The sequence below is a fragment of the Anas platyrhynchos genome, chromosome 4 (assembly GCF_047663525.1).
Source record: "Anas platyrhynchos isolate ZD024472 breed Pekin duck chromosome 4, IASCAAS_PekinDuck_T2T, whole genome shotgun sequence".
Lineage (NCBI taxonomy): Eukaryota > Metazoa > Chordata > Aves > Anseriformes > Anatidae > Anas > Anas platyrhynchos.
Window position 1 is genome coordinate 24,042,492 of NC_092590.1, and position 21,330 is coordinate 24,063,821.

The following is a 21,330-nucleotide window of genomic DNA, read 5'->3' on the forward strand; positions in this document are numbered from 1 at the left end:
GGTTCCTAACGGGGTAATGTCATAGTGGCATTTTGCTTTGATCGGAAAGGTACTAGACATCCCCCGGCCCTCAGAGCTCTGAGTGCCAAAAGCTGTTAGACACTAGTGGATGCTCTGTGCCATCTGGGACATGGGCTGTAGGAAAGGGAACACTGGGCTGGTGTAAGCTGCTACTGTGGTGCTGCTGAGGTCCTGGGGCGGGTACAACTTACCCCGTCTGATGATCTGCCTGAGTTCATTATGGGGCGGGATGGCTAGGATTTCATTCTCTACGGTACTTTGACCATAGCCGTCTCCTTTTCCCCTCAAGAGTCGGTCAAAACAAAGCCCATTTTAAAAGAAGTGAATGTAGAAAATGTGAAACGTAAGGATCTTTTACAAAGCGTCTTTTACAGTGCTGGGGACATAAAACGGCAGTGGAAGATAAGCCGTTATGTATGTTGAGGAAGTCTAAGAATAAAGATTATAGGCAAACAGTCTACCTTTCTTTGCAAGGCCTTGATTTACATCCCTGAAATCTCAAATTTAGCCATTACAATGAAGTCCTGTTGCACACAGAGCTGACTTTTTATCACCACTTAAAATCTAATTAATCCGTATTGAAGCACAAAGATTTCCGTTGTGTTTTAGGGTGAGGGGTCATAGAGCCTTCTTTGTTCATCCTCAGGCTTGTAATCATCAGGCATTGGGATATAATTTTACCAAGCAAATTGGAAGGTAACAGATCAAATCCTTATCAGAAAGCCTAACTCATGGTTTAGCGAAGTCCTTCGTCCTTTATGTGAAACATTATATTCGTGAAGAACAAAAAAGTGCTTGAGAGCTCACAAGGGGTTAACAGCAAAGGCTTATATTCGGGGCAGCAGAGAACTAAAATCATCATAGCGTCCACCACGGCTGACGGCAGCAGTTGTTACAGAGCGCCTGGGGAGACCTTCCTCCCCTTCCTCCTCGCACCTCAAGGACTGCGCTCTTACAATGGCCTTGGCCTATCGGCCGGTGATGCAATTGGGTGGCATGTTGTTATCTCTGTTGGGATGGGTCCTGTCCTGCCTCACTACCTACTTACCCCAGTGGAAAAACCTGAACTTGGAACTGAATGAACTGGAGATCTGGACCATGGGACTCTGGCAAGCTTGTGTTGTCCAGGAAGAAGGGGGAATGCAATGCAAGGACTTTGATTCTTTCTTAGCTTTGCCTCCAGAACTCAGGTTTTCTAGGATTTTGATGTTTTTCTCTAATGGATTGGGGCTTGTGGGCCTCTTGCTCTCAGGATTTGGGTTGGACTGTTTGAAACTTGGTGAAAGACAACAGGATCAAAAGAAACGGCTGTTGCAGTTTGGAGGAATGCTCTTCTGGATATCGGGGATTACGGCTATTGTCCCAGTTTCTTGGGTTGCCCACTCCACAGTCCAGGAATTTTGGGATGAGAATATACCAGACATTGTTCCCAGGTGGGATTTGGGGGAAGCGTTATTTGTTGGCTGGCTTGCTGGATTTTGCCTGATATTAGGAGGATCCCTACTTAATTGCACAATCTGTTCAACTGAAGTCCATCCATCTTCAGGCCATTACGCAGTAGCAGAACAGCAAGATCAGTGTCAACACTTGGAAACTGAAACCAGGCCTTAAAACCAGGAGTTTTAAGTAGTACAGAAAAACTGCTCTATCTTTTCCAAACTCTAGTGCAAGCCAGAAGCTTGTTCCGTAGTAATTCAAAGGACTCTTTGTTACTTACCTGATTCCTAAACTTTCATGTTTTCTTCATAACTGGGATTTGGAAGTGGTGTAATTTCTCACCTGTAGAACTATTTAAAATATTGTTTTACAGGTGAACGCTGAAGTTTTTCACAGACTGTGTAGAAAAGGTGCTTTTATTTTCTCAACTGCACTGTAAAATCCTCAAGATGAATATGCATGTTCTGTTACGTCTTGGCTTTTAACCAAAATACGTACGCTTCCTTTTCATACGAACCCAATTAACTGAGCCGCAAAGCTTGATTCCCTGTCGCAATTTTCCACTTGCCTAATGCAGTGACATATGAGCTCGAGTGTTTTTTTCCTCATCCCAAACAGTCTACGTGAATTCATTGCCTCAAATTGTTTTTCAGTGTACTAGCAAATCGCTGTGCTAAGAAAACTGTAGATTTCTGGCGTGCTACCAAGAGTTGTGGATGTCTCTTTGTGCATGGGGTATTACGGTGTGGGTGCTTCATACCCAAGGAGTTGTTTACCCAATCTAGCACATAGAATAACTCAATTTTAAAATCTGCATCCCTGATGCACCAAAAAGAGGCTGAGATACACAGCTTTCAAAATACCTGCCTGTGTCAGAAGATAGTGCACTGAGGTTTTATGTGCTCTGTCAAAGGCTTCTTGGTATCTGTTCACCTACAGCAACATGTTGCTCTCAATGTGTAGCCGTTAACTTGAAGCAAATGATACTTAACTGGCCGCAAAGCAGACAGCCTCACTTAAGTGGGAATATACCAATGTGGTATTAAAATACCTTGTATCTGTGGTTCTTAGTTTAATTTAAAAACAAACTATGAAATGCCAAAATTAGCAGAACTGCTGTAATGCTCTAGTAAATCGATGCACAGCAAAGTATAGAATTAAAAAAATTAACTTAAAAATGCAAACTAATGAAAGATGAGCCTAGCTGTGGTCACACCCTTCAATTACTGGTTTACCACACTACTTCCCAATCCCCCAAACACTGCACATAACATAAGGCTGGAGGGGGAGGAGTACTTCATGCTTTACAAAGCATTGTTTTAACTTTTGCCAATGTTCAGTATGTATTGTCTGCAAAAGCAAGCAGTTCAGTACTTCTACAACTGCTAAAAATGAACTTGGTCCACAGACACAGGCTGCAGTTAGTTGGATTGCTGTTGTCTACACTAGGATGGATTTTAACCGGTACCTGTAACTATTTACCAGACTGGAAAAATCTCAATTTAGACTTAAACGAACTGGAGCTTTGGACTGTGGGACTCTGGCAAACGTGTATAGTCCAAGATGTAGGAGGAACACAGTGTGAAGACTTTGATTCTTTCCTAGCTTTGCCTCTAGAATTCAGGACTTCCAGGATTTTAGTATCTTCATCAAATGGACCAAGCTTTCTGAGCCTTGTGATCTCTAGTCTTGGTTTGGACTGCCTAATGCTGGAGGACACAGAACAGAAGCTAAAGAAACAGCTGTTACTTCTTGGAGGAATACTCATGTGGATAGCTGGAGTTCTGGTCCTAGTCCCTGTTTCTTGTGTTGTCCATAATATAATCCAGGAATTAAGGGATGAACAGATCCCGGAGATTGTACCCTGATGGGAAATAGGGGATGCACTGTTCAGTGGCTGGTTTGGGGGATTTTTCATAATTCTAGGAGGCTTCCTACTCCTCTCCACAGTCGTCTTGTCATCTGAGCATCAATTACCAGAACAGCATACAATGGCAGATATACAAGACACCCATCAGTATGTGGAAACTGGAAATAGAGGACATTGAAAAGGGTAGATGCTGGGTTTTCAGATTTCTTACTCTTGCATTACAGTAAGGGAAGGCTACTGAATGGAGAGGCTATTGTTTACAAGACTGAGGGCAGGGATTGTTTCTTACGGTGTAGTTCCTTTAATTACACTAATGGATGAGCTCTGCAGATCCAAGTCCCTGTTGTTTTTTCTCCAAAATCTGATCAATTGCAGTGTTTGTGTGTGTGTGTGTTTTTAAATGATAAATGAGTATAAAATCTTGGATCTCTAGGTATGCATGGAGACTTGACCATATTTTACATAGCAAAAGCTGTACTGATGTTGTGGGGCTGCTTTAAAGAATGTCTTTCTTACAAAAAATACTCAAGTCCTGAAACAGTTTGTAGTGCTAGTTCAACACGCAATACAGAAATATAATACAAGGTATAACCTTAAATGAAATTCCATGGATTTATATTCATTTACACCAGTGTAAACTAAATGTTGTCAATGTCATGTAGTACAAGATTCTCCATCCAGACCGTGTGTGTGTGCACATGGACGATCGAATATATTCCAGCACACATCCACGATCTCTGGTAAGCCAGCAGTTTTGAATAACAGTAAGATGCTGCCTGGTGGAGAGTTGACTGTGCTCATTGCTACTGAAGTTCTTATTTAATGAATGTAAAGAACTAACTTAAGTGTATGAATAATTTTCTTTATAACTTATCCTAAGACTTGTCAGTGATTGATGTGAACTTTCTATAAATTGCGGTGATTTTACATTGACAAATCTGTAGCAGCCATCTGTTTTTGCAAAGAGCATATGAAGACATAGAACAGCAATAAAAGAAATAAAACACTGGTCTGGAAAAGAGCTTTGTTTAAAAAAAAAGTATTTTCCAATCACTGAAACACATGGAAAGTGCAGAGACAAGTTAATCTATGTGATGTATTTGCATACTCTTACAGACAAAATTAGAACAGAAACACATTCAGAATATAACCTGATTAAATATTTAGTTCAGTCCTGAGCATTTGATATTTAATACAGTATAAACATAGCAATAGTTTTGTTTTTTTTTTTAAAAAAAATGATTTGTTCTATTACAATTTCTGCTTACCTTTGCTCATTTGGCTAAATATTCTTGTACCAGTAATATTTAGATTTTGATATATGCAACTGCATGATATTGGTACCTGGAAACAGAACTAATTACACTTGTTATACCCTGCTGTGCAGAGTAAGTTCTACTTGGAGTAATATTTATAATTTTAAACTGATGGGGGTTATTTGTATGTATTATTTTAGCTTATTCTATTGAGTGTTTTGAGTGTGCATAATTTGAATTAGTTAAAAACAAAACAAACAGAACTGTTAAAAGCTGCCTATAAATATGTTCAGCCTTACCAATGTGGAAAGGGAGGAGCAATAAGTCTCTCATTTTTAAATGAGTTTTGCAAGCTAAAGCCAGCAATACTTACATTTTGGCCTTACCCCATGCTTACAAATCAGATAATACTTTTTGAAAATTATTCAATGTGTGAGAAAAAACAGCTAAGCTGGCAAGAATTTAGGCAGCTCTAAATACTTTTCACAACAGCATCCTTATTTTTATGGCCAGAACTGAACTATATTAAACAGAACATAAATAAGACTGTAAATAAATAAAAGAAAAATCATAAAGTATACCTCTAAACATTATTCTACAAACATCTTATATAATCAAATTGAGAAGTTGAAACTGCCAACCTTCATTTCACCTCTACATTAAATAATTCCAGACTTGTTTTTTAAAATTGACCTTTCGAATATGAATGTTATCTCAAACCCAAGAAACAAAAAACAAATGGGGCATTCATAAAGGATGTTCAACCAGTCATAATGCCCAAAATAGCATGTTTTTCTATACATTGAAGTGAACTGATGCGTTTGTGCATAAGAAAACCCTTGGGTGAGGCTTATACAGACCTCTCACGACAGAATTGTCACTTTGAACTTCAGACAGCTGCTACTATATTGTGGTTATAGGCACTTCCATTTTCTCACCAATTACAGCCTTTTTGAAAGATTAAGACCATGCACATGCGGCTTGTTGCTTGGGGAAGAAAACCTCAGCCACTGCATTAAATACATGTGAGTGCAACATACTAAGTAGAAAATGAAATAATTCTGTCTACGCTGTCTGTCTACTTGTGCAGTCCAAACAAGGTAAAACCCCAACTGCTTTTACCCAGACAGGGCTATGTAAACATCCGATGTTCTGGACTTCTAACAGAATGAATACAAGTTGATGTTTCTTCCTAGGAGGCTTCTCCATATAAAACAGATTTGAAATGTGTTCTTCATATCTAGTTATTAAACCTGTGCACGCTCAACTGCATTCAGGGTCAATCGTGTATTTTTAACAATGTTTTGTACCAAAATAGGCAAAGCCTTCTAGTTAGGATCTTTTCAGATCAGAAAGGGTTTACTTTACCAACAGACTGAGTTACTATCTGACAGATTTTTCTGTTGGTACAAATACTCTAAAAAAAAAAAATCTCCATGTATTTGTAAGCCTAGTGAACATTGCTATATTCTCCTAGTCAGCAATAAGAGCCTTAAAGACAAAAGGTTCGTATAGAGGAAACCCTCACTAAGTGTACAGTGGCTATAACTATTCTGATTTCAATGCTGGTATTACAAATCTGATTCAGCTTCCAGTTCAGAAAGCAGCTGCCCTTTTGGTAGTCTCATAATAAGTTTTTAGGGTTACTTGTCTGCTTTGTCTTTCCTCACTCTCCCGCAGATGCAAGAAACCTTTTAGTGCAGGTTAAAGTACTGTACATTCACAAAACTAAACTCTGGGCTCTGTTTCTTCCTGTAAAGTATTAAAAACAAAAACAGAAGATATTTGTTTTCAGAAACAAAATTCCAATATGGGTGATGAATCTAATTAGCAGCTGTTGTGAGGCAGCCTTGATGTTTTGGAAAGGAGTTTACAGTTGTAGTTAACTTCAAACTATGAAAGTCACACTCTTATACAAAAATATTGCATGGCAAAACAGCCATCTTCACAGTCTGCTCACATGAAAATAGTGAAAAGATAAACAATCTTCTGCTGAACGTAATATTTCTCAACACAGTGCGGTTCAACAGGATACATGCTTAGTACTGCCTTTGTTCCTTTGTTCCATCTTTACAAAATAAAAACACACATGCATTACATACAAACTGTACAAAATCAGCATCAGTATACCAAAATTAATCTACTTTGGTTTTCTGGTTGTTGTTTTTTTTTGTCTTTTTCAGGCATACAATTCAATTCACTGTATTTTACAAATAAACATATCAATAGTGAATGTAAAATAGAAGATCTTTTAAAAGCAGGTCACTAGAACTAAAAAGTTCATCTAAAAAAGAGATGAGCAAGTGGGAAAACACTTCAATGAAAATACATAATTACACGTCATCAGCTGGAAGGGCTGGTATACTGATCTTTGCTCTTGTGAAATATGCTATCTTTTCCCTGAAATTAGAAACAAAAACAAGTTGTTATTTCACCATTTATGGCATGACTCTAATGTCATCTACTGTAGAGTTGCTAATGTCACAGCGTAGTTCTTTAAAATACAGGCTTGGAAAAATACACAGTGAGGAAAATACACAGTGAATTTATTTACAATTGCATTTGCCAGAATATCTTCTTGTAATTCCTTTCTTAGGCAGATTTATGTAAAAAGCAGCTCCAATATTGAACAAGAAAAAGTCAGTGTTTCAGTAATAACTGCAATGACAAGACAAAAATATTGATACAGTCACCGCATTTCCTATGATGATATCTGGGGGGGGTAGAAAAGAAAAGGCAAAACATTTAATTCTGACTTTGGAAAAGGGAAAAGAAAACTTAAGAACTAGGTCTGGGCAAGCAGCAGAATTGTCATCCCAGTCTCCAGTTGTTTCCCCTGTGCTGTTACCATTTCTGTCTCTTACAAACTGAGAGATTACTGAAGCATAACAAGTTTGTACATGCTTGTCTGCCAGAAGGCTAGAAAGCAGATGATAAATATTGGGGGCTTAAAAATCAAAGCTCAGAAGAGACACTCTTCTTGAGAGCTTCAAAATGCCTCTGTGTGATTAGTCTGAGGCCACATCATTGTACCAAGTCCAACTAGCAGGACGACTACAATTCAGCCTTAGGAAGTAACTAGTTGTCCAAGAGACTAAACCATCTTTTTTCACTGGTAAGCTTGAGTTCTGATCAAAAATAGCAGCTCAGAGCAAAATCAACTACATAAATGGGATTCTTGGGTGAATTGTGTTGTGATTAGGAGATAAAGGAGAAGGGAGGCTTACTATACCCTTCTTGCAGAGGAATGCTTGTGTCTTAAGCACTATCACGTGTTTCTGTAAACTTATGCAGCAGCATTTCTGTGATGACTGTTAAATTTCCATCACTGTCCCCCCCCTTCTTTTCAAAAAGTGTTGCTGAGAAAATGAAAACCCTTTGAAGATGCTCTGAATTTCATACTGAAGTTAAATAGCGCAACTGTAACGCTTCTTTGCTGAGGAACCCTTTCTGCTTCTCTCTGCTTTCTTACCACCACCGCAGCTCAGCTTCTGTCATGTGAGCAAGTTACCCAGCCCTCTCAAACTCCAACTTTTAGCTGTGTTAGAAAGGAATGATGTGTCTTGCAATTCTAAGGTGTGTGAACTTTTATTGCAGGTCATGTTTAGTTATATTTAGAAAAAAAATGTGTTACTTAACTACACTAAAAAAATTGTGGAAAAGCATAAAAGGCCATACCTGAATGACTGCACCTGCAGCGGCACTTTCTGGCTTTGCTCCCGTAACCGACATACATCCTTAGAAGCTTTCCTCATCAGTTTCTCAGCACTTAAACCTTGTTTCTGCTCTTCTTTTGACTGTTCAGCCTGTAAAATAACTATAAAATAACTATATTTTGCTAATAATGAGCAACTGCTTATTTCACAGAAATGACAAATTCTTCTGTCAACCAAAATCTCTACACAAAGGGCCAGCAAGACAGAAGATGTTACGAAGTCTGAGCAATGAGCACTCAGTAAGGTAACAGAGCATTTTCTAAAAATATAATAAAAACAAAAATAAGTGCCATCACAGGTAGTTACTAAGTGCTGTAAAGTTTGATATTTCTTAGGGCAATACCTAGACAGTTAAACAATTCTTAAGTTTGTCCAAACAAATGCTGTCTATCCAAATGTCTTTTTGGAACTGAGAAACAGTAATTCTCCTTCCGTGTAAAATATTTTTATTTCCTAATGTCAGCTGTTAGGAAAATTGTCTATACCTAATCTGAAATGATTAAATGATGAAATTATTAAACAAAAATGAGCTCTCAAAACACACATTCAAGTTCTGCTAACCTTCTTTGCAAAGTTAATATTCATGAATTCTTACACTTTTATTCATGACACAACACTATTTATGTTTATATTTATATACAAACCATATTTACCGTTACTCAAATGCATGTCAATTCTAACACTTGCAATAACGCTGTATTTTTTCGGTTAAAAATGCTAGTCTAAAAGAAATATGAGACTAAAGACATATCCTTTCAAATTGCTTTCACCCACTTAGGGGTGTTCTGTAATTTTATGTAAGAAAATACCTGTTTTAGAACATTACGATGCTTACTATATATTGAACTGGTTTGTGGGAAAAACAAAGCCATAAAATAATTTTCTTCTTCTGCAATGCATTTTTCACATCACCACCTTCTATTAAAATGCTTTACAGGCACTGAGGGCATAAACCAAAATGAGGTTAAGCTGATGCTAAATGCATTGGAATCAAGTTCCCAGTACCACACAAGCAAGTATGAGTGGGAAATACAGTCACTTATTAACAAATGTATTAATTTTACTACATCCAAATTTTCTAGTGAAATCTACTGTAAGTCCTTCCTTTATGATGTTAATAAGGGATTAAAACCAAACTGGTAGAAGGGTAGTTACAAGACAAAGGCATTTTGTGTAAAACAGATGTGCTTAGCATTTTCTGTAAGGTAACCCCTTCCTTATTCTATGAATCCGTTACTAGAGACTGCAAATAAGAGCTCAAGGGAAAAGAAGCTTTGGAATAAACAGGCGAAAGATGAGAACTCCCAAGGGGTGTCTTTGCTCCATGGACACGGATTTCCATCTCAGCAGCCCTTGCTGACTTGCTTCTCCCTAGAGCTGGTGATACCCATCAATGCTCTCTCAGTCCTAATGGTAGTGAAATCATAGACCTAGTGGAAAGGTTCAAGTAAGCCGCTTAAAAAACACAGATTTTACATGTGGATAAAGACTCATTCTTTCATTTGCATTGTAGCAGTATCAAAGCCAAGGCAAGAACACCAGCCTCTACAAAGGTATCTGGCCTGGTTTCAAGGATCTTTCTTGATATGAATGCAGTTCAGTAAATACCTACCCACCAGTAAACTTGTGCTGCTGTTAACTTAAGTTTCCAACTCCAAAAGAGCAAGGATTTTAAAGTGAAATTAACCTGTAAACACTGTTTCCCCTGTTTGTTAGTGAACATAAGTTTGTAATCTACAGCTGGTAGTGTATTAATAAATTTTACGTATGTCACTGGCCATATGTTTTTATCAGATCCCACAGCTAATATTTATCATCAATGCACTAAACGTACAATTTTTCAAAACTTACTAATTTTATCTTTTCCCTAATTATATGCAAGATTTTTGTGACTACTGCATTTCAGGCTAACAGCATAAATACAATCGTTTTTTTTCTTAACACTGGCCACTCACTGTGCTGATATTGCACTCCTTACATTTTTATCAGAAAAATCCTTTATTTTTTTTTATATGCATGAGATTACTCTGAGCCAACAACACATAGTGAGAGACCAAAGGTCTACAGACTTGTGATCTCTGTCAGACAGGTGTCAAATTTATTTTGAACTAGCGTGTCAGGCTGCAGGAAGCTAAGAGACATTCCCTGCTAGTGCAGAGCAGTGATCTCCAGCAGAAGGAAGGAGCAGACAACTGAGGGAAGTGATCTCTCCCATTTGCCACAGCTACCTTGAACGTGGATTGGGACTCAGAACTTGACAGTTTCAGGATGCTCTCAGGTAGACTTTAATTTCAGTCTAGTATGAGAACATGCACATGAGAAGGTGTGTACAAGACTGGGACTGTATTAATATCATGGTTCTTGACTGATTTATAGCCAGTCAATCCTCCATCCATCTAAAACACAAAGGCACACACACTTTGGCTGTGCATTCCTTAAGTGCCAAAAATCTGACCTCAGCCAGAGAGGAATCCCGGTATCCGTGCTTAACTTAAGCATGAGATAACAAAGAATAAGGAAAGACGAGCAAAATTAAAGCTGAAATGCTAACTCCTGTCACGTTCATTTTTGTTTTGTATAGGAGAATGAAAGCGAGCCTAAAGAAAAATTGTAAGTGCTAAACACCAAAACACTGGAAACAAGGACATATTTGTGTTATTAATGACACAATTAAAGATTACTTTTACATAGACTGTATATTGGAAAAAAAAAAAAAGATATTTGTGGCTATACTCAAGAAACTTTTTTGGACACAAGTGAAGAGGAGGTACTTCAAAGGGCGCTAGGTATCTGAAAACTTACTAGTATGAGGATTTAAGACAAGCTTTGAAATCCTGGATGATTTCTCACAGAAATGCTACCTAAACAGAAACAATGTTTGTGCTGCACAGAATTACCTACTGGTTTTTATCTGCAGTTATTACTGGGCTTTACATTCTTGCTATACTTAGGAATGTGTAGTAGGCAGGGAAGGAATGGCGTCTGGGCATTGGGCTTCAAGCAGAGTAACTGCGTGCTAGCAAGCAGCCACTGATTTTCAATATCCCCTACATCTGCAATTTCTTTTTGCACTTGAGACTCTCTCAGTTGTTCTGGCACTTCTAGCTGCTGCATTAGTCTGTGCCATTATAATGCCTGCAGGATCTCAAAAATAATGTATGATGATGTTCTGTGGACTGCTGTGTTCTGCTAACCCAAGAGGAAACACTGACAGCAGAGTACAGCATTCTCAGGGTTGTTTTGTTCCGCAGGGGAAGGCTGCAATGATACTAAGGGCAGAAATATTTCTAGAAACTTGGTAAGCACTGTTCAAAGAGGTGGAGTGGCTGTGATCATTGATCTCACTTTTAGCTTGGAAAGAGGGACTTAAATGCTGTGCTGCAGCCTGCATGTATTTTAAGAATGTATATTACTGCCCTTATTCCTCATTGCAGCATGTGTCACTGGGCTGATAACTGACTCCAGCAATATAAGATATCAGACACCTATCTCCTTGGAAGAGCTGGCTGAAATAAGAATGCACAAATCCAAAGGATTAGTAATATTAAACAGTGCTCTATTCTAGTGGGAATAAACTTGTGGGTTTTGTTTTAAATTAAACAAACAATTTAAAATGATTGTCCTGCATTGAGCATTAGATACAACCTATAAACTTATAAACAAATGTAGATAAATTTCTTTTATATAAACCGCTATTCTTATGGGTTGAATTTTTCAAAGATGAAATACATCCAATGAAGTAGAATAATAATGATAAAACATGGATACAACATGTGATATTTAAACATTGTGATGTCTTACTCCATTTTAATCAAGGGTCTTTCAAAATACTTTTCAACACTGAGCCTGAACTGTGCTAGTTTTTATAGCCATTTTAAAACTTAGCTAAGTATGGCCAACAGCAGAAGCCAAGGAAGAGACAGACAGAGAGGACAGCACTCTCAGGTCAAGAACAGACGTGGGAGAACATATTGGGAAAAGGCTTTGTTTTCTAAGCTGATGGTCTAGGCCTTCTTGAAGTGGGTGGTATCATTCTGGTTAATGACCTCTGCTGGATTTTTCTTCCATGACCTTACCAATCTGCTTTTTGAGTCTACGTAAACTTGTGCTATTCACAATGTTCGGTCAAAAATATTTTTATATATTTATATATTTTATATTATATAGTTATATAAATATAAAATATATTTTTATATTTACAGCTTTTAAACATCATAATATGTTTGTTTAACTTGCTACCCCTTCATTTCCCTATTTCTCATATTTAAAAGATGATGAATATATAAGTGCTCTCCTCCACAACACTCATGATTTTACAGTTGTAGCTTTAGGTGTAGCTACTTTGCAATTCCTAACACAGAATCTGTTTCCTTCCTTTGACCGTACTTGTTCACCCTTCATAGTCTTATTATCTGCTTTGAGATGGGGAACCATACTGAACAATGTTTAAGTTGCAGGTAGAACATGTATTTATATCATTAAAGAATGATGACTTGTTTTGTTCCAGCTTTCTAATTCCCAATGTCTTATTTGCTTTTTGACATCAGAGCATTGTGATGTTTTTGTTTCTTGTATCTGCAGTATCTCATTCCTAATTCAGCTAATTCAGAGCCTATCTTTGTATGTGTAAATATTAGGATTATCCCTTCCCTGCCCTACACAAGGCTATTTACTGACATTAACTATTTTTAAAACTGTTATTTACATATTAAGAGGTCCTCTGCAGTTTATTGAAACGGGCTTCCATTTTTACTACTTTGAATAACTTGTGTCCAGGAGAGGATGATCACCCTCATAGTTTAAAAAACACAACCAAATGCCCCCCTAAAACAAAACAAAAAACACTTAACATCCAACTTTTTTCATGTATTAAGTCAGAATTTCCCATGGCCCAGCTTGTCACTGCTGCCTCTCATCCCTTCTATCCTTATTCTTGTCTTTACTCACATGAGGGCATCCCATCTTAGTTTGTTAGATGAGAGACTGAATATATATTTGTATTCTTTTACAGACAATCCCATGGAGAGCAGAATTTGGCTTTAATCTGCCAAAATTAGAACAAGTATGTCCTGCCTAAAGAACTAAGCCACAGTGGAAGTACCACCCTTCCCATACACCCCCACTACTGTAAGTAATGGCTGTTGCCTCTCCCTACCTGTTAAAATGATCTTTTGGCTACCAGTTCTGTGAAGGCTGCAAATCAGCTAATGCTGGAGGACAAAAAGTGTATGAAACTCTGTAGACATATGGCTGGGATGCAACTGTTAAATGAACTTTCAAGTAGACACCTCTGCTATTTTACTACACCAACCATACCTCTTACCTCAAATAACAGTTTCTACTCTGAATTACTACAGCATTTAGATAGGGGTGCTACAACAATGCTGCTTCATATTCTAGGTGTAAATGCTGTAGTATTGACTAATAGAGGAAATAGCATTTACACATCTGAATTACATAGCATAAGTAGTCAACTCTGAGCTTCTGGAAAAATCTGTAAATGTATTTGTAAAAAAGGCAAGAGCATATCTCTGTTCAATCACACAAAATCTGTATGCTGCTCATACCTGTTTTTCAGCTTGTTTCAGGAGTTTCTGAAATCGTTCATCCTCGAGCACACACAGGGGAAGGTCTGTCTCTCCTCTACCTTTCATTTCCTCGAGCTTCTGTTTAAGATCCCGCAAGGCCTGAAGCTCATCATTCAGTCGATTCTGTCGTGTGCGTGACGCCTGGAGGTCCAGCTCCAAGTCCAGGGAAGTGCGGATAGGGCACTCTTGCATAGCTCTTCGCATGATCGGTTGGCAAACAGGCTGAATCATTTGGGAAGGAGAAAAATAAAAATTAATATCCAGAAAGGCTAGTGCAGAATTTGACAGAATACATTCAGAAAAGCTCAACTATTTTCTGTTAGCAGAAAGCTGCTATGAGATCCCCATCCAAACATCCATCTATTCTGCAATTATTTTTCGATCAGTCATTAAACATAAGTGCAAAAGATTCACCAACCACTTGTAGAATGATATATTGACAGGTTAAAACCAAAAAACCCTGGTCTGATCCTCAGGACAGCACAATACCAGTAGTCCAAAACTACACAGAGTTCCCCACAGATTTCAACTATATAATTTATTTATTTATTTTTTTTAACTCAACGGTTGCTTTTTCAAGGCCCGAGCAAATGATGTTAAGAACTCTGTAAACAGGCACTTTTTTAGTATATTTCACATTTATTTACTATCCTTTCACTGTGCATTTTCACATGAATAAATTGGGCAGTACAAGCTGTCCTAGGCTATTTTATACTTCTTTCTTATGCCAAATGTAATCCTGCTACCTGGTAACAACCCTTCTGGGGAAGCGTATTTTTAGTTGCAGTCAAGATTAAAATGTACCTCATAACTTATAAGAATGAACTCTATGTAAAATAAAAATAATCTTACTCTCTTCTCCTTCAGTCACTTTGTTCCTCATACACTCTTGGAGAAGAGTAAATCAACTTTAAAAGCATATCTGAATCCTTGAAATTTCCATCAAAATTTGCTCAAGATGCATGCTGGTGATGTTCACATTTGTGCAGCTTAAGCTGCCTTGGGTCTCTTTGTAACACTACGGTTCTTTAACTCAGACTGCTTTGACGGTAACACGTTAAAATCCAATAGTAGATGTTGGGCAATGCTGAGCGCCAGCACCTTGCTGCTGGCTCCAGCCACAACTAGAGCAACATAAGCTTTGTCAGTGGAGGATAGTGAAGGATAAAGACCATTGTGGGGAGGTCTCAACCTGAAACTATAGAGTCTACATTTGGTAACTTGCATCGCTTTTGCTCAAATACTTGAAATAAAGCATATGGCTTAAGTTACTTGCTATTCCTCATCTCCAAACTCTTTGCCTTAAACCGCCCAGGTAATGCGGCACTCACCCGTTTAACTCTTAGGCTCCTCCTTTCTGTGGCGTTTCTCACAAAGAGAGACTTTTTGGCTAGTGTTGAGCTGTCGCTGTCACTTCGATTCAACTGTCAAAATGTATATAATGAACAGAGATATAAAGCATCTTCACATACAAATACATCTGTATTGATGAAGACAGTCCAAAAGTCTCAGTGTTGATCATACAGGTAGGTCATTCTTACTATACATGTAAAATACAAGAAAAAATAACTAGAGCATCTACTCTAAATTTCTGTTCCTATGCCATGACAATCATTGATCTTACTGAACAGTAAGTAGACTATTCAGGAATCAAGGAAGATAACTGGCTATTAAGTACCACCAAATCACTGGCTGGCTTCTGTATGACTGCGGACTATACTACAGAGTTCATTTATTATGGATTTCTTTTACTTGGGGCAGGCTTTAACAAATTTACCACAGGGAAGGAAAATTTCTGTAGACATACACCTTTTGTTTTGTATTACTATTTGTAAAAAGTACAGGTGTGTGTACAACTTCAGTCTGAAATACTTTTTCCTTCTCAAATATCCACCACAGAACAACAGAAGTTTTTTTCTTAGTTATAGCATCAGTCCCACATACATCAACACAGGCTGATTGTTAGATGCATCAACATGCGTGGTGATATATCTTCAAAGAAAACAGAAGCATCTATCTAAATATTTATTTTCACCTCCTCAGAAAAGGAAAGATAAAAAGAATCATTCTGCTAACATTTCAATAACCAACTTGCCAGAGCCCTAAAGCATGTTTATACAGGACCGACTGGGAGTTGGGGTGAGAAATAAATTACTTTTGCAACATGAATACACTTCTCTAGAGAGAAGTCTGTCTTTTCACCATGGAGATGCTGCTGGGAACTCACCCCTGGATACACACAGGTGGAGGTCATCACTGACCACCGCTTTAAGCACTTTTCAAGGGAGATTTTTCAAAGGTGCCAACAGACTTTGGGTCTGTCCTTTAGGCCTCAAAAATAGTTTTGTTTGTTTGCTGTAGCATCATATGAGAACAGGTACTTTCTTAAGACCGCGGAGACATGAGTGCTCAGCCCTATCCACGGGCTTGGATGCAGCTACAGTGCCCACTCTTGAGCCCAGGCAACGGACCATGAGTATTTCTGAAGCTGCAAAAGATGGATTTGTGCAAACGTGTTTTTTTTTCTTGGTTACTTTGCTTCCAGGACATACTATATGGTACGTGGCAAGTTTCTAAGCTACAAAAGTGCAGAACTTTATGGATGGAGAAGACTCATGGGTTTTTACTAACTAAACCATCAAAGCACCTAGTGTCACTTCCTATAGAGGACCTCTACAGTTAATGGTCCCTCTCCTTTTTTTTTGCCACTATAGACAGTTGCCAGTATTAAATTAAAATGAATTAAAATGAAGGCTAAGTTCTGAATTCAGCCAATGATCTATCCAAATCATGTACAGATTGTTACAATACTATCCACTACTTTTCATTCATATGTATGAATAGTCGTTTAAATATTTACATACTGACGATAGATTTTTTAGGCCAATGAGAATCAGAGAGAGGCAACCAACATTACCATTTCCAAATGATAAATGCAACCACCTCTAACTGAACTGGAGAAGATTTAAAGCATCAAGTATTTTAAAAAGTCACACTTGTGTGAGTAGCCTGTAGAAAATGAAGATCAAAATAATCTGCCTTTTCTAGGGTATCTGTAAATGACAATCTATAGAGCTGGTAGTCCATGCTTTAAATCTTCAAACACATGATTTTCTCAGTTAGCTTAGAAGCAATAGGGTTGATAATTTAAATATTCTTTTTTTTTTTTTTCCCCCCCATACTACCATTATAGAGACTGGATAACTTTGTCATTAAAGCCATGCTTAAAACTTAGCCCCTAGGCTGTGCTCACACATCCTTCAAAGAGGTAATTACAGCAGGATTCAGGTTGCCCAGGTTTAAAACCAGTTAAGATGCGAAGTGATATTTACAATTGATGACTGAGCTCTTTCCACACTGTTACAGTTAAATGGTTATATTATTAAAATATGTTAATGTAATGGCAATTTACAGTGAACTCTATTTTGTTTTAACAAATTATTTTGCTGTGTGAGAGCTGTAGCTGCTCATGTGCAGCAAAACACTTTTTGCAGACAGCCAGCACAGGACAGGACTTTGCTACTTCTCTCCAATAGGATCTATTTTTGCCCTAGTAAAGGAGTTTTGCAAGAGCACAAAACTTTGCTGAAGGCAGTTCTCCTACACATCAGGTCAGTTAGGGAAAGAACAAACTGAGAGAAAGCACAGGCTCTGCCTCTTGCAGGGAAAATTGGTACATGACTCACTGTCATTAATGCATCATTCCCAAGAAGTTAAATGACTCTTTAGTTAATAGCTCTTCATTCCAAGTGTTTTTCCTCTTACCCTACAGATGTATTGGTTCCGCTCGCCTGGAGAGAAGGTTTGTGAGCGCACTATCATGCTGTTCCTGACAAAGGGACGCTGTCTGGAGCTCCAGCTGGCCCTGTCCTTGGGTCGGACTGTTGCATTCTCATTAACTGGTTCCTCAGTGTTAGTCTCTTTATCAACCTATCAAAAGAAATGAGGTTTATAAGTAGTGTATCCAGACACATGCCACTGCATAGTTTCTATGTTTTCAGATTTTACAAGCCTTCTTGTCACCTTACATGGGATGGAAAAAGACAAGTGGCAAAAATCATCTTGCACATAACAGAGAAGCTACGACAAGTAAAGAAAAGCAAAACTCCCAAATGTGTAGAGGCACTGGGGGGAGTCTTTGAAGGTACCCTGTGTATCCAACAGAACCAAGGCTTCTGCCTTTGCTGCCCTGCAGATGGTCTGATACAGCCATGGTACAACAAGTGTTTTGGTTTGCCATTTGCAGAGATTATTATTATTGTTGTTATGACTCTGCATTTGTATTTATATTGGCTTTGTTCGGCATTTGCAGAAAAATGAGGTTCTGCCATGACAGAGATGGTGCTCGTGCACTGCAAGCAGCAGCTGGGAAAGTTGCATTGCCCTGGCCCTTCCATACAGTCACACAGCCCCAAAGGCCCAGCAGCGGGGCTTCTACAGAGCTTTGCCAGCCTTGTGAAACCCAGGCAAAAGACATTTCTAGCTGCTGGCCCTCAGAAGGGGCTGCTGCCTAGTATGGTTACCCCAAGCGTGTCACGGGGAGCCTCAGGTGCAGCATCCCCATAGGTGGCGCAGTCTGTGCTAACACACAGCAATCAGCTTGACAGCAGGGCTACAACGAGCACTGCAGCAGCTGGCACGTTTGGTATTACTGATGTGCGTTGGGGCATTTTCTCCAACTCAGGTAATTTAATGAGCTTCATGGTTTTGAACGCACAGGTGATAAATACAAGGGCCTAAATAGCACAACTGCGGTCCTGAAAGGCTCTGGCACAAGATCATCTGTGCTGTGGCTGGTTTGTAATCAGGTCTCTGTCTTTCACTCACTGTCCAGGTCTAGCCCTGGCTTAGCAAAAGACTTACGTGTGTGTCTAACCTTCAGATGGTCTCCTTGATGTCTCCCCTTGCTGAGTTAGAGCTCTGATCTATATTTGTCTGCTACCCAGAAGACTGTCAGTCTTTTTGTACCACAGCCTCGGTTCATTTGGCATCTTTCCACATTAATTGGAAGTTAATTACAGTTTCAAGCAAGTCCACCGAGGTGTCAAACTTTTGTATTGTCAAAAACTTGAAGGATCAAGCTGTCACTCTTGTCTTTTTACCTTGTTGTTTTACAGAATCTGTAGGTCTAATATATGCACCAGTATTTTCAGTAAGGTGCTAAAAAGCATTCTTAAAATTTTATTTCTAGAGTTTGTGCTACCACATCAAGCATATCTGTATGAAAGGTTTTCTAAAGGTGCTCTCCAAATAGTAGAGTATAATTTTAGGTAAACAGTTGACAAGAACATGGGATTTGCTATGTGCAATGTGTGAGTAGTTCAACAGTACAGTTTAATGCACATTTTGGAATTTTATGTTAAATTAGTCTTAGCTCTGCTAAGCAGCTTTTGTATTTCATGCCCCGATATAAAGAGAAGAAATAATGAAATCCCCTCATTGGTTTAAAGATCTTGATCCCTGTTCTGTTTCTCCCTCTGTTTATTAGAAGCGAAACAGAGCAGATAAATCAGAAGAAAATAGGCAATAATGAAGTGGGCATGCAGAAATATTTTAACTACTGAACTGCACCTGTACCTTAAATATTCTCTCTGTGCAACAAAAAAAGGTGAAGACTGACATTTTTAATTAATCGTCTTTAACTTAAAAACTCTGTGTAGCATATCTGTTAAATGCCTTCTGTATGGTTCAGAAGGGACCACACCAGTTTTATTAAAAGTACATACAAGTCCTACAGTAAATGCCGCATCAAATTGTGAATGCTCAGATGTGACAGATTTCTAGATTCACTGCTCAGAAACAGGTCTTCAGACATATCAAGATACCACCGGAATGCATATTCCAAGATACTCACCAGTGTTAGTATTACCGCAGCTTGCTGGCTTTCATGGCCCTCATTATCGTTCTCTCTGTCCTTGTCTTCCTCCGTTTCTGCTGCATCAGTAAATAACCCCATGTCTTCAGGACAGCTGCCTTCTACTGCCAGCTTAATGCCATCTTCCTCTTCGTCAACTATTTCATCAGATGCTTCTACGAGCATTTCTAACCTGTACAAACAAAAGTAGCCCAGGTTTATTCTTGAACTGATAAAGCCCACCATATCCAGCACAAAGGTATTGGAAGGCCTTCACCCATGTATAATGCACGTGTTTTCCTGACAGGGAAAATGAGTATCACTGAAATGTTTCCAAAAAGTTCACATGAAAGCACTTTTCATTATATGCACCAATAAAACCCAGCAAGCTCGACTACAGATCACCTTCAGGATCATTACAATAGCACTGTGCTATATACTGTAGCTGTGTGCTGATAATATTGAAGGACTTTGGCCACAAAACCAATGAGCAAGTACTTCCCCCGCAATAAAGGATGTATTTATTTTTACACTGTAGCTAAAAAATTGCATGGAAACACAACTCAACATAGCAATGTAGCAAGAAGCTTCTTTCTGGGGAAAGTTCACAGCTTCTTCAAAAAGAAGATCAGTGGAAGCTGACTCTGTTGGGCAGTAGGTCTCCCTTCAAATCCTATTAATGCAACTAACACTTAATAGGACACATTTAGTACACCTCCAGTGGCTTAGACACCCCAAATGGGTTCACAGGAAGATGCGCATGGAGGGGCATTGGCAATGGGAGTTAACAGAGCAGCCAAGATGCTGTAAACCTAAAAGAAGGTGAATGAATTGACCACAAAAGAGAATGAGAGTCCCCTCCCCACCATCTCCTCTGAAAGTACAGCCCTTCCATTTGTCTATGGAAAGGGAGAAGGAGCAGACTCAGGCCTGAACAGTATGGGGAAAAAAGTGGCTTTACCAGTCTTCCTCAGAGCCCCTTTGCTCCTGTTCATCCTCCTCCTCCTCATCTTCAGCCAGCTCTTGTTCTACTGCTTCCAGCTCAGCAGATGTCCTCTCCAGCAGAGCTGACACAGCGTCCTGCTTACAAGGAACGAGAGGGAAAAACAGAACGGAGTGATATATAACATAAGCAAAAAGAAAATCACAACTCACAAGAGCTGTATTACCCTAGTGCCAGCAAAAATGCGACTTAGATCACAAATACAAGGGTTTTGAATTGTCACCGTATCGCACATTAACTAATAAATCTCAAACAAAAATAGATTATTTGTAAAATGATAATGGAATCAAATATATTTCTGTCATCCTGTAGCACCTTGTCTCTCTTCTTGTAATATCACTAGGTAAAAAAAAAAACACACATTGCTCTTTAGAGTCACATTTTTAAATGTAGTTCTCTTAAGGAGGCATTGAAGCAGAAAAGCTTATTTAACTAGAAAAATTGGCAAGTGTTTTGCGTAAATGGCTTTTTTTAAGCATACAAATTCAAATAATGAATAGCAATTTTTAATACATGCATATGAAAGCCAATGGTAATGTTAATAAAAGCTTTGTTAAGATTATTTTCAAGAAGAAACAGCTCAAG

General features: G+C 38.5%; 2 protein-coding genes, 1 long non-coding RNA gene and 1 pseudogene across 8 annotated transcripts in view; 3 read left to right on the forward strand and 1 right to left on the reverse strand.

The window, feature by feature from the left end:
• The window catches only part of LOC106020326 (uncharacterized), a 54,851-nt gene extending 40,831 nt beyond the window's left edge, over positions 1–14,020 (forward strand). For both annotated transcript variants that reach the window (XR_011808998.1, XR_011808997.1), the window contains 3 exons: positions 8,452–8,544; positions 13,312–13,427; positions 13,879–14,020. This is a non-coding gene — a long non-coding RNA (uncharacterized lncRNA). The remainder of the gene's footprint in view (positions 1–8,451; positions 8,545–13,311; positions 13,428–13,878) is intronic.
• On the forward strand, positions 350–1,634 carry LOC101791882 (claudin-22). The gene has a single exon (XM_038177946.2). The coding sequence runs from the start codon at positions 979–981 to the stop codon at positions 1,630–1,632; it is 654 nt and encodes a 217-aa protein (XP_038033874.1). The 5' UTR covers positions 350–978; the 3' UTR covers positions 1,633–1,634.
• Positions 2,850–3,506, forward strand: LOC101792083 (claudin-22-like; annotated as a pseudogene).
• The window catches only part of WWC2 (WW and C2 domain containing 2), a 99,625-nt gene continuing 82,633 nt past the window's right edge, over positions 4,339–21,330 (reverse strand). For 4 of the 5 annotated variants that reach the window (XM_038177940.2, XM_072037257.1, XM_072037258.1 and 1 more), the window contains 7 exons: positions 20,704–20,822; positions 19,743–19,935; positions 17,654–17,818; positions 15,220–15,312; positions 13,868–14,110; positions 8,263–8,390; positions 4,339–6,984 (listed from right to left, as the gene is read on the reverse strand). In XM_038177940.2, the coding sequence (XP_038033868.1) occupies positions 6,918–6,984; positions 8,263–8,390; positions 13,868–14,110; positions 15,220–15,312; positions 17,654–17,818; positions 19,743–19,935; positions 20,704–20,822 (1,008 nt within the window). In that variant the 3' untranslated portion in view covers positions 4,339–6,917. Of the gene's footprint in view, positions 6,985–8,262; positions 8,402–13,867; positions 14,111–15,219; positions 15,313–17,653; positions 17,819–19,742; positions 19,936–20,703; positions 20,823–21,330 lie in introns of all 5 variants that reach the window. The other variant, XR_011808996.1, reaches the window with a different exon arrangement.